The sequence below is a fragment of the Misgurnus anguillicaudatus genome, chromosome 10 (assembly GCF_027580225.2).
Source record: "Misgurnus anguillicaudatus chromosome 10, ASM2758022v2, whole genome shotgun sequence".
Lineage (NCBI taxonomy): Eukaryota > Metazoa > Chordata > Actinopteri > Cypriniformes > Cobitidae > Misgurnus > Misgurnus anguillicaudatus.
This window is the reverse complement of record NC_073346.2, coordinates 22,700,859-22,713,266: the sequence shown is the minus strand read 5'-3', so window position 1 is coordinate 22,713,266 and position 12,408 is coordinate 22,700,859. Positions and strand designations below refer to the sequence as shown.

General features: G+C 39.5%; 1 protein-coding gene across 4 annotated transcripts in view; it reads left to right on the top strand.

Annotated features, from left to right (window-relative positions):
• The window catches only part of lipeb (lipase, hormone-sensitive b), a 28,849-nt gene that overhangs the window by 10,500 nt on the left and 5,941 nt on the right, over window positions 1-12,408 (top strand). For all 4 annotated transcript variants that reach the window (XM_055210081.2, XM_055210080.2, XM_055210079.2 and 1 more), the window contains 5 exons: window positions 2,290-2,434; window positions 4,799-5,026; window positions 5,468-5,608; window positions 9,943-10,178; window positions 12,048-12,308. In XM_055210081.2, coding sequence (XP_055066056.2) covers window positions 2,290-2,434; window positions 4,799-5,026; window positions 5,468-5,608; window positions 9,943-10,178; window positions 12,048-12,308 — 1,011 coding nt within the window. The remainder of the gene's footprint in view (window positions 1-2,289; window positions 2,435-4,798; window positions 5,027-5,467; window positions 5,609-9,942; window positions 10,179-12,047; window positions 12,309-12,408) is intronic.

Sequence of the window (12,408 nt, the reverse complement as noted above, 5' to 3'; positions counted from 1 at the left end):
TTATCTGACAAGCTGGGCTTTTTGAGCAACCATCCAGACATTCATCCAGAGCATCGTAGCAGTCCCAAAGCAGGGGACTTGTGGTTTTTCCTTCAAGGGTTATAAATAGCATCTGTTCTCTTGCATATGAGAATAGATTCTTTGCATGTGCAATAAGATAATGGTCAGTTGTGTTTAAATGTGCCTCTAAGTCTCGGTTAACACCAGACTCATGCGAAATGTACCTTTTGTGACACACGCGCCAGTGGGAGCTTGCATTCTTGACACAATGCATTAGCTGCTTGAACGCACCACACTTGACAATGGCAGTGGAAAAAAATATAACTGGCAGTAAGAGGAACATGTTGTGATGCGTGTCAGCACACATCATGCCTTTAAACTACAAAACTGAGAGAGAGAGACAGACTCTTTAGTATAGAAACTATTTTTTCTTAGAAAAATTCAATCCCTTAGTGTTTATTCGTTTTACAAAAGATTTAGGTTTGTGAGCTGGAGAAGCAGTTTAGAAAATGTAGATCTTTAGTCAGAAGGTTTGACTTGATAGTCCACTCTGAATTTGTGTTTGGTCCAGTGTGGGTTTTTTAGCGCATCTAGAGGTGAGATTGCGAATTGCAACCAATAGCTAAAGTCCAATTTATAGTTGTACATAAGGTCTATGCCGTAGGTTATCCGTAGCCTCTGTGTAGCCTGACGTGCACTTTGACACATTTTTAACAGCGTGTCAGTTCTACGCGGACCGCAAGCACTGTGATTGGTCCACTAGAACCCCTCTGGTTAGGTTAAATAACTGTGTCAAAGGTATTTCCGTTTGCGACGGTGAGAACAAAGATGGGCCAAGTTGAGGAGTGAGCTGCTGTTTCTTGTTCATTTATGGGTAAACCAAGCTGCTTCTTCATTGACGGTCGCGCCAGAGTCCTGCAATGGGTCAGGTATCCGTGAATACTCGCATAAAAGTGTCTAAAACTGGTGGATTGTGACATGCCTAAAATTCACGGGGCGGGGATGCGGGCGGATAACTAACTCCGTGCCGGCAGGTAGTAGCGCAAATGAAAGTATGTGCAATATTTGTATGTCTACATTACCATTACACGTGCAACTTGAGATGTACGAGATAAAAAATAAACTCTTTCCCCGCCAGCGTTTTTAAAAAAAAGTTGCCAGCCAGCGTTTTTCATGATTTTCACAAAAGTTTAATGCCTTCCAGAAAATGTTCTTCTTCAAATTGATATACATACAATATACCAAATGAAAGAACAGACCCTCTGCTTTCAAACAAAAAAAACTGTTTCATCCTACCTTCAGTAGTTCTTTTGTAATCAGCTTTTTGAGCAAAAAGCAGAGATAATTCCATTTTTGTGACGGACTTTTCATAGAGATCCCATTCAGAGCGAACTTTATAACACGGACATAGGGCAATACTTCCGGGTTTAAAATGTTGCGGAAGGGCGCCACCTAGTGGATAATAGCGGTATTGCGGAAAGAAGGAAATAATCGTCATTGGCGGGGAAGCGTTTTCTCTTGATTGACGAGATATCTCGTCAATGGCGGGGAAAGAGTTAATTGGAATGATTTTAGGGTGTGTGATTTATGCGTGTGCGGGTCAGGTAACGGGCCAAATATTAACGAGTCTGGGTGGGTGCAGATTTCATTTTGATATTATCACGGGTGAAGGGTCGGATCTGGTGTTGAACTTTGCGGGTACGGGCGGGAGCAGATCTCCAAAAATGGACCCGTGCAGGACTCTGGGTCGCGCTGCTACTGTGGTAACATGCATGGATACTGCCTACCAGCGGTTTGCATGTGTGTTTGCATGTTACACGGACGATGACGCAAAAGTATAAATGAAGACCGACGTGTAACCTACGCCGTTGTGGCTATGCCCGTTGGACCTAAACAACTATAATGAGCCCTTAAGTCCACAGCTCACCCCTCAATTTCAAAACACATAGAGAAGCTATGGTAGCCGCCACAGAACAAACATGTCGTCTGAGATAACGTGGTAATTAAACACGCTCTGTAGAAACATGACAGTGACTTCCATGTAAGAGACCTGCGGAATGTGTAGATAAAACTTCTCATTCAAATGTAATACAAAATGTCGGGTCATCGTATAAGGTCTTTATACACTGCTGATAATATAATTATGTATATTATATTGCATTTCTGTCAAGAGATCTTTTTAAAAGTTACACATTGCACCTTTAAATAACGTTTGTGCTTGCCTGCATGGTAGCTGTCATCATGTCTGACTGTTATCATCATGTTTGTTTACTTCTGTTTTTTTTCCAGCCCTATCTGAGGGGCTGGTCTCAAGACCTGAATGCACCCATCCTCTCAGTGGACTACTCGCTGGCTCCTGAGGCTCCATTTCCCCGGGCTTTGGAGGAATGCTTTTATGCCTACTGCTGGGCCATCAAGAACCACAATCTACTGGGTAAGAGGAGTAACCTCTGCTTATATTTGCTTAAAACATGCAGCAAGAGTCAGTCATTGTTATCTCTATGTATCTGTAGTCTTTCCTCCTTAATGAACCGTTAGGAAGACTAATCCATATTATTGAAAGGATACTGCTGATAAATGCCATTTCATCCATCTCCCAGACTGCTTTTAATTAAAGCTGTCAATCAATTTAAAAAAGTAATTAAACAAATTGCATTTTATGTCTATTAATAAATCAAATTCATCACCATTCACTGCATAATATAAATAAATCTTAAATGAGGATAAAGATATTGTACCGAGCCCCTAAGGTGACATTGGAGTAAAAAAAATCTATGATAAAATCTACGATAGTTTCACGTGCACACGCGAAACTTAACTTTATTTAATTTTTGCTCTATGTTCCCTTAGGGGCTCCGTAATATTATATTGTTGTTGCAGATGAAACACTAAATAGACAGAAAGGGTCTTTCAGTGGAATTCAGTATGTTTAAATTATATTTAATTCCAATCAAAAAGCCAATTTCTGGTCATTTTGTAATCCAGTTTGTCTGGTTCATTCTGTCCTTTACACACAATTATTCTATCTGCACTTTTTTGTTGTTTTATCTCTGTTTTTTGACAATACGTAATATATATCAATATTTTTGACTTTGCTTAAAGTAATTCATAAAGGTGATTTTGTTTTGCCACAATATAAAAGGTTGAAAAAATGTTTAGTGCAATACCACGGTAAAAAAAAAAATATGCAGAGTGCATTCTTTTTAGAGACATCTATTCCTCTGTCTTTATCCCTAAAGACTGTAATGCTGCATTCACACCAAACGCGAATAGAGCGTCTGGCACAAATTATTTTTATGTTAAGTCAATGTAAAGATGTGTTTACACGCATCTGGAGGTCTCGCGGCGCGAATGAGGTGTTTAGCGCAGCCCGTCCAGTTTGGGCGAATGACGCAAATCTGCGTCTGATGCCCGAGTTGAAAAAATTTGAACTTTGGCGTCAATTTGTGCCGCATTAACCAATCAGTAGACTGCTTGCTGCTGTGGCGGCAGGCCAGCCCGGAATCACTCCTTGCTCCTCCCACAAGAAGCGGATTTTGCCTCGGACACGTGTCAATTTCGCTTCAAATGCTTGCTTTTTACGCGCATCTATTTCGCTATAGACGCGCAAATGCATTCAAGATGTTCAAGCGACAAACTAGATGTGGTAGATTTGGTGTGAACCCAGCATAAAAAAAGCGTAATGCCTGTAGGATTGTAGGAAAAGCCATCTTCGTAGCATGTTACTCGCGGATAACCAAAAATGGTGGAGGCTGGTGCCTGGTTGCTGCCTGAGACCACGCCTGCCTACCTCAACAGTAGTGACCGCAGTGTCATGTTACCTGTCACTTAAGTGGCCACGTCCTTAATTTACAGAAATTTAAGGCTTCATATAATTTAAACGGATAAGTTCACATTCACTCCCTCATAGTTGTCACGAAGGACAAAATAAGCAACCTAGACCAAACACTTTTTGTACCATAATACATTTCTGCAGTAAAGTTGGGCATTATAACATTGGTGGTGGGGGGGGGTCTATGAGATTGACTTTCTTGTGGTGTTGTTGAATTTCAGTTTAAGTCACTTCTGTGTTGGCTTCACAATAGAGACCGAAAAGTTGCCACACCTGTGATGCTTGCTGTCTGCATTTTAATAATGAGTTTTTGAGCTACACGTGAGATGTAAATGGGAAGTAAAATTGCCCTTATAAGCTTGAATTGCTTACAATTTGCGTACATGTCAGGTGACATGAATTGTTAGTTGACATTAATATTTTTGATCACATTCTTTTTATAATTAGTCATCCCAGATGATTCGCAGAGCTACTCTTTATATTATTAATTTAAATTTCAATAAGTAATTGAATTAGTCCATGGGAAAACTGATTAAGGTACAAGACAATAGAAATCAACCAACTTCATGATCAGTCAAACTGCTGTGCCGTGCTTATTTCGAGATCCCACAGGGAACAAAGGTGTTATGAAGCTTATTGAAACTCAGATCACACTCAAGTCTGACTACAGCAGCGTAAACATATTCATCATTCAATGTTCTCTCACCTCTGCTATCTATCTCAGCATCACACCGTGGATCACATGCTGCTAATAACTCTCTTTGGGTGTCACTGGTGTGAAAAGCAAGGCAGGCAGAGTGTATGAGTGACCTCATTTACAGTCAAGAATATAGAGTTTATTCATCTTCCTGACTCTCTTGTTTCGCTAAATCATTTTTATTTGATCGGTTTATCACTCCTACTTAATTTCCTAATCCGAGTATGTTTCTTCCTAAACCCCTGCTGTTATTCTCTGCCTTTCTTCAGGTTGGACTGGCGAGCGTGTGTGTTTGGCTGGTGACAGCGCAGGGGGAAACCTGTCTCTGACCGTGTCAATGAGGGCCGCTTCTCATGGCGTGCGTATGCCAGATGGTATCGTGGCCGCATACCCTGCCACCCTCCTCACCGCGTATGCCTCGCCCTCCCGTCTTCTCACCCTCATGGACCCTCTGCTGCCCCTCAGTGTGCTCTCACGTTGCCTCAGCGCATATGCAGGTACAGTCTTAAATGGAATTTATGACAAACGGTGTTGTGAGTTGGAACGTCAGGGCTGATGCATAATTTATTGCTGGTAAAAGTTTCGCAGTCCGTTTAGCGAGGGTAGCCACTTTAATGAAGATGAATGATTTTAACAAGTTAAGTTAAGTGAAGCCACGCACATGAGAAATAGATTAATAGGTTTGTATGTCATCGTAAATTATTCGATTAGTACTGTTTTCTATCATAGCTAGGACAAAGTCAAATCAGCGGCCCATGGTACATTCCCAGTGAACTGTATCGGTATTGTTGTAGTTCACTGGCAAATATAAGTACTTAGTACTCAAAGAACAGCGGAGGATGTGTGTTCTCTGTTGTGATTTCAACCAAATGATACAATATTATTACTTTTTCATATACACTGAACATAATCATTATTTGTCTCTGCTGTGTATCTAGGTACAGAGCCACAGGTGGAAAAGCAGGTGGAGACTTTGAGCACTTTGAGTATGGTGCGCAGAGACACTGCCCTGCTTCTCAGAGACTTCAAACAGGGGGCCACCAACTGGATCCATTCCTTGTTAGATAGAGGAAGTGCAGGTATACAAGTGAAACAGTGCTTTCCGTGTTTTCGAACTCTGTGCATTGAGCGTGCCTTCAACAGCATTTATCAAAATGTCTTTTTAATGATCATAATGCCTACCCTCTGATGATGTCTTTGTAATTGTACAGCTGGCTAATTATTTGATCTGTTTTAATTAGGTTTAAATTAACGCACACGAATCCCTCGTAGCACTCTGCTTTGCTTGATATAATTGGCTTCATGGTGATAATTGCCATTTGTTCAGAGCTATATGTGGTAGTTTCCGAACTCACTCTCGGTCTTGTGGTGCGTGACCTACAGATGGTGTTTGGAAAAATTGGATGTCTGAGCATGTGCAGACTGAACTTGCCTAAACATCACCGAAATTAAGCTGCCGTTAACTCTGTCTTTGTTGTCTAAGTTTAATGCATCATTCGTTGAAGGCTAATCTATGCGTACTATACTTTTTTGAAAAGTTGCCCGCCACCATTTTTGTGTTTTTTTACAAAATTTCACAAAATGCATTTCAGGAAAAATTTCTTCTAAAAACAAATATAGATACAAATATATCAAAGAAAAGAACAGACCCTCTGCTTTCAAACAAACAATAAACAAACAAACAAACAAACAAAACGGGGAAAAAAAACGTTTCATACTTAAATATGGGAATTTTCTTCAAAAATATTTTTTTTAGCAAAAAGCTAAAATAATTGCTGAGAGCTGAAAGAATTTTGTTAGAGATCAGATTCAAATTAGTAAATAATTTTTTGCTTCCATTTTTCATAAATTGGGTAAGTGCGGCAATTAGTGAATAGTCGCAGTATTACAAATTAACATAAAACCTCGTCAGAAACACGTTTTTTAATGCAAATGTTTTCTCTTAACTCTTTCACCACCAGCATTTTTTTAAAAAGTTGCCAGCCAGCGCCAGCGTTTTTCATGATTTTCACAAAAGTTTAATGCCTTGCAGAAAATGTTCTTCTTCAAATATATAAACATACAATGTACCAAATGAAAGAACAGACCCTCTGCTTTCAAACAAAAAAAAACGTTTCATCCTACCTTCCGTAGTTCTTTTGTAATCAGCTTTTGAATATGAGTAGGCTTCTGCAAAAACACCACATTTTGAGCAAAAAGCAGAGATAATTCCATTTTTGTGACGGACTTTTCATAGAGATCCCATTCAGAGCGATCTTTAAAACAGACACGGACATGCAGCAGCTTGTCATAGGGCAATACTTCCGGTTTTAAAAAGTTGCGGAAGTTGCCACCTAGTGGATAATAGCGGTATTGCGGAAAGACGGAAATACTCGTCATTGGCGGGGAATCGTTTTCTCTTGATTGACGAGATATCTCGTCAATGGCGGGGAAAGAGTTAAACTTAATCGCACAAGTTCAAGTTGTTAACGCATCCAAACTAAGCTCCAATTGGATCGGAAAAGTATTCTTCAACAGATGGTCGGCACCCCACACATCCCCTTCGCGGCTCTTCATAGGGAATGCATGACTTCTGATTTATCGGCCATCGTTTGTTGTTTACAGTGGAAGTGAAACTTTAAGCATTTGGCAGACGCTATTATTTAAACCGACTTTACAGTGCATTTCAGTTATGCGTTTCTTTTGTATTAGTTTTTTCTGTCTCGGCTCAGTGGAATTTATTTACAATATTCCAGTATTGGTGTTTTAAATTCGCCTCAATGCTTTGATCAGCTCCTGCAGAACTATTTCTTCATTACAAAGGTGATGGTCATCATTAAATGAATATTGTAGGAAAGTCAAAATGAAAAATTCTTATATTGTATTCAAACTGCATTACAGGCTCATAATAGCCATCTCCATCAAAGTTGTCCTTAATAATGGCTTCAAATGCTGTGTTGTGCCAAATGGTTGTTGTTGTTTTTAAGTCAGTGGTTTAAATGGGCTACTATCAACCCAAGATCTCATATCATTTGAGTTCATTAGCTCACACAGAGAGAAAAAGAGATGGGTTGTGCAGGATGTCAATGCAGTGTGGCTAAAAGGCATCATTAGTGTGGTGTGACACACAACATAAACTATTCTAATTGCTTTATGATAGCCCTGAATTCATTATTCACTATACTAACACCGTTTTTGTAGCTGAAAATCGGTTTTCACAAGATTATGGCTGTGGGTGGTAAAGCTACTTTGGGGCTATTGTGTCTGTTTGTGTTGTATGAGTGTGTATTAATTTGTGGCAGTTTAAGTGGCCCTAATATTTTCCTGAGTGTCCTCAGTCTTTATAATGCCACACATACTTCACATCAGCTAGTCACATGCTTTACCTCTCCCTGGCAACTGTTCCCTCGCCAACAGCTTCCACCAATGTCTGTGTGAGGGTCCCCACCCCATTTTAAAAGTCATATCCTTTGATTATTTATTTTTTCTTTCAAGTTATGACTTTTATCGTATTTGTTTTAGGAATTGCTTCTGTGCTCTTCCAGCGATATGAGATTATATGAGGAATTTCTTTTTTCTTCATGAAAAACTTTAGTTTATGGTTCTCGTTTCACCACTATTACTTTTTTTCTGCTGCTAATTTCTAATAAAAGCTATTTTAACAAAACTATAAAACGTGAATTTGTCCTTAAAAAAAATAAAGAGCCACACCGATCCAAAATCGAAAATGACCTGTATTGCAGTGTGCAATGTAGCTCTCCATTAATGTAAACGATGTGCAAAGTAGTTTAACCAAAAAGTGCACGATTAATAAAGTTATTGGCTTCTAATGTAGGGAGTCGACTCTGAATCGTTGAAACGAGTCGTCATATGGATTGAATCTCCTGCCTGACTTTATCCACGTAATAAGAACACTTTGCATAATAATCTCCACCTTATATGAAGACATATGAAGAATCTGTGGTTAAAATTACTTTTTCAAGGAGGGATATGCTTAGGGATTAGACAGTATGAAAATTTCATATCATGATTATAGTGACCAAAGTTATCACAATTATCAATATTATCATGGTTTTGTTAAAATGAAATGTTCAAAAAGAACTGATACACATGCTGAAAACCATTTTAAAAAAGTTTTATTTTTGAAAATCACTATTTATTATTTAATGTCTCTGAAATTATTTCTGTGGTAAAAAAAATTAATCTGTCTAATAAGTTTACTGTGAATGAATACAATACATTAACCCTTAAATGCCGCCTTGTGCAAAAAACTATGTTGCATGTGCGCGCCTGCGTCAAACTGATTCTGGCTGGACAGGATTTACCGCGAGTTTTTAAAATCACGGTAATCAAACCCGGTTTTAATGATAATTACATTTTAAACGATAATACTAACTGCAAGGACATTTTATCGTGGTTAACCGTGAAACCGGTAATCGTCCCATCCCTAGATAATCTAAACATTTGGCTGTGAAGAATCACGGAGGGATTTACCAAACGTTTGGCTGTGAAGAATCAGTGGTTAAAATTACTTTTTCATGGAGGGATTTACTAGACCTTTGGCTGTAAAGAATTAGTGGTTAAAATAATTTTTTCACAGAGGGATTTACTATACGTTTGGCAATGAAAGATGGTTCAGTAGCCACTTTATTTAGAACAACATGCGTCTCCTAACCACAACCTGTAAGTATGACTATAGCTACATAATTAAAATGTTAGTTTCTATCATCGTTTTTATTGCTTTTATTGCTCGTTTTATTGATTATTGATGAATGATGTGTATTGATGTCGATAATGTCTTCTCAATAAATCATGTTAGCACTAGGTCAATACATGTTGCACTATTGTTGGTCTGTGCCACTGATCAGTGGTCTGTGCTGTGACTCTGTTAGTTGACCAATCAGAGCAGAGTAGGCTACTTAAAGGTGGGGTTTAGGCAGACTGAGTCGTTGAACAGCTTCACACGAATCGTTTGGGGATCTCTGAGAAATGGGGTAATTTTAAATATATATTTTGAGAAAATTACAGTGTTTTTTGACCTTGCATGCATTTAAACCTGTTGTCCGGGACTTATAAACAGTGATAAGACACTTAAAATTGGCATCTTACTGGCTCTTTAAAAAACAGCCAAAACCTTTCTACGGTGGCTGATTTAGCTCTTTTCCCAGTCTGCCCAGTTAAAAAGTTCCCATTTAAAACCATCAAACCGACCAGCCATCTTCTTGGCCAGTCTTTAAGACTCACTAACCACTTTAAGCTGCTTTTATCAGCAGGGACATCAGTCAATATCTGTAAATGAGGTATTAAGGCAAATTGACTTGACTTGACCTGACGTGACTTGAATTCAAGACACCCACATCACCAATTGAGTGACATCCAGACCATCTCTCTTCACTCTTTCACTGTTGCCCTTTACTTTGTCACCTCTTTCTAGATTCAGTTAGACAGAGCGTATCAGAGGCATCTCTGACCTCTGCGCATGCAGATCCTCCGGTGCCTGCTGAATCGAAGTACTCTCTGGAGAAAGTCTCTATAAAGAGTCAAACATGCCAAGACTTGGGCATCCACATGAACAGCAACCCCAGTGATGAAAAAAATGCCAATCATCTTTCCGCCAACACGGCCAACCACAGCTCCATCCTTGACATCACCCTGACACCTGAGAGCAAGGTATGAACTCTTTGTGTTGCTTAAATGCTTAAATCTAATTTCTGTTTTTATTGCATCCCCAAAGCTTCTGCGGTCTCGAAGGTCTCTCGCTGTAACAGTGAGTCATATTAATCATTAGGCTGATTTGCATTCTGAAAGGATGCCAATATCTGCTACACCACATCCATCGGCTGCTGTGTTTGCTTTTTTCTAAAAGCATTGTGAGTGTGTGTCAAACATACGCTAATTTTTGCACCGATTAATTTGCTATCCAAGCGAAAATTACCCAGACTGCAACAATTAAACGAGTCCGGCATAATATTCAGGGTTCCCACGGGTCCTTGAAATCTTTGAATGTTGTGCATCTGGGGGGAAAAATTCAAGGCCTTGGAAGTTTTTGAAAATATATACATAGATACAGGTCATTAAGAGTGCTTGAATCTATTTCATGCAAGAAGTTTTCTGAAAAAAAATCCATATTATCCATAATAATTCTAGACTTTTTAAGCACACATGCTAAACTGTTTGGTTTAAATGCTTATATCTTCTGTATGCGAATGTTGATTCATACCAAAATGCTTTTTTGCGTAGTTGTGTTTGACACATAAAACATCTCAGGTTATGTAACTGTTGTTCCCTGAGAAGGGAACGAGACGCTGCGTATCTTTTGCCATACTTCCTGCGTCCCTGTAACGCTGTCTTTGGCAATGTTTTGAATAGCGATATACTTCCTGGCTCCCGCGTCACCTGGCTTTGTCGTTAAGCCTCACCATTAGTTGAATTTGATATACACATTGACGCACTTACCCCTGGAGGCGTCCCCAAAGTGTCACCGCAGTGAGTTGCTTCGAAAGGGAACTGTAATAATGTATCTTAAAAGGTAACACGATGTAACCTTGCACTCACTTGAAATGTGTCCCCACATTAAGTCCTTGAATGTGAGGGTACTGGACCTGGAAAGTCCTTGAAAGGTCCTCGAATTTGAAGTTAACTAAGGTGTGGGAACCCTGAATATTTACAGTAGGTAATAGACAGCCCTATTGTTAGTGAGAATCTTGCACATATGTTCCTAAATAGTATAATATTTCCCTTGTGGCAAACATTGAGTAGAGTTTGATATGTTAAAATTGGACATGTACGGATGGTTGCCCAGACATTGTTTATCCTAGTCAGCATGTTTGAGCTGCCTTAATTTAAGAACATCTTGCACTTACACTTCCTAACATATATTGTGCCATTGTTTTGTCCTGGTGTTTTGCACACCAGTATTGTTTTTTGGAAGATAAGTTTGTAGAAACGAATTAAATGTCCTAATATAAGTCCTGGATTAATCTAAACCCCGTCTGGAAAACTGCCCCGTAGAGTTGAGGTTGTGAGCATAAGCATCCGTCTAATGCACAGAGTGAATTGGCCTTGTAACACAGCTTCATTTTATTAGCTCAAAGTAAATTGTTATTCTCTTTTTGTGAGTACCAAGCGTTAATTCTGGCTTTGAAGCACTGAGAACATGCAGAAAGTTTTGCAGCAATGATCTCACTCTGCGGACTGGATTTGGCATGCAATTGTGCAACCGTGTTTGAAAATCCCCTAGAGAATCCCATGATACGACGACATCAGACGTGTGAATAATTGCATAATACGAAGTGTTAATTTTTACTGCCTGACTCAAATGAGTCATCTCATCCATTCCGTTTCCATCAAAATGGAAATTAGAGATATGGCCAGTGTACCATAATGCTCATTAAGGGAGTAATATTATGGAGAGAGAAAAGAAATTGGATTTAGAACTGCTAAGGTAATGGAGATGCGTCACTGTGTTCATCTGTCGTGGATATAACCTCTACCCATTTGCGTTTTATTAAGTCCCATTTATCTTCACATCTCTTTTAGCCAGGGGACGTGAGTTTCTTCCTCTGTAAAGAAGTGGATCCTGTCGTGTCAGAGTCCTTTTCGTCAGTGGCCATTCCGCCTCCTGGTGGCGAGGAGGACTCTGAGAACCCCCGGGAGTTTCCAGTGGACTTTGAGCCTCTGCGCTCAGAGCAGTTGGCAGAAATGACGGTACAAAATTCGCCTATCGTCAGGAACCCCTACATGTCACCCCTTCTGGCTCCAGACAGCATGCTAAAGGGTCTCCCTCCTGTACACATAGTGGTAAGAGTGAGCAAAGACTCATTGATATGTTTAAGAAGATTGGTGTTAGCTTGTTGTGTTTAATGGTTGCTGTTCTCATCATCATATCTCCTCCTTTTTA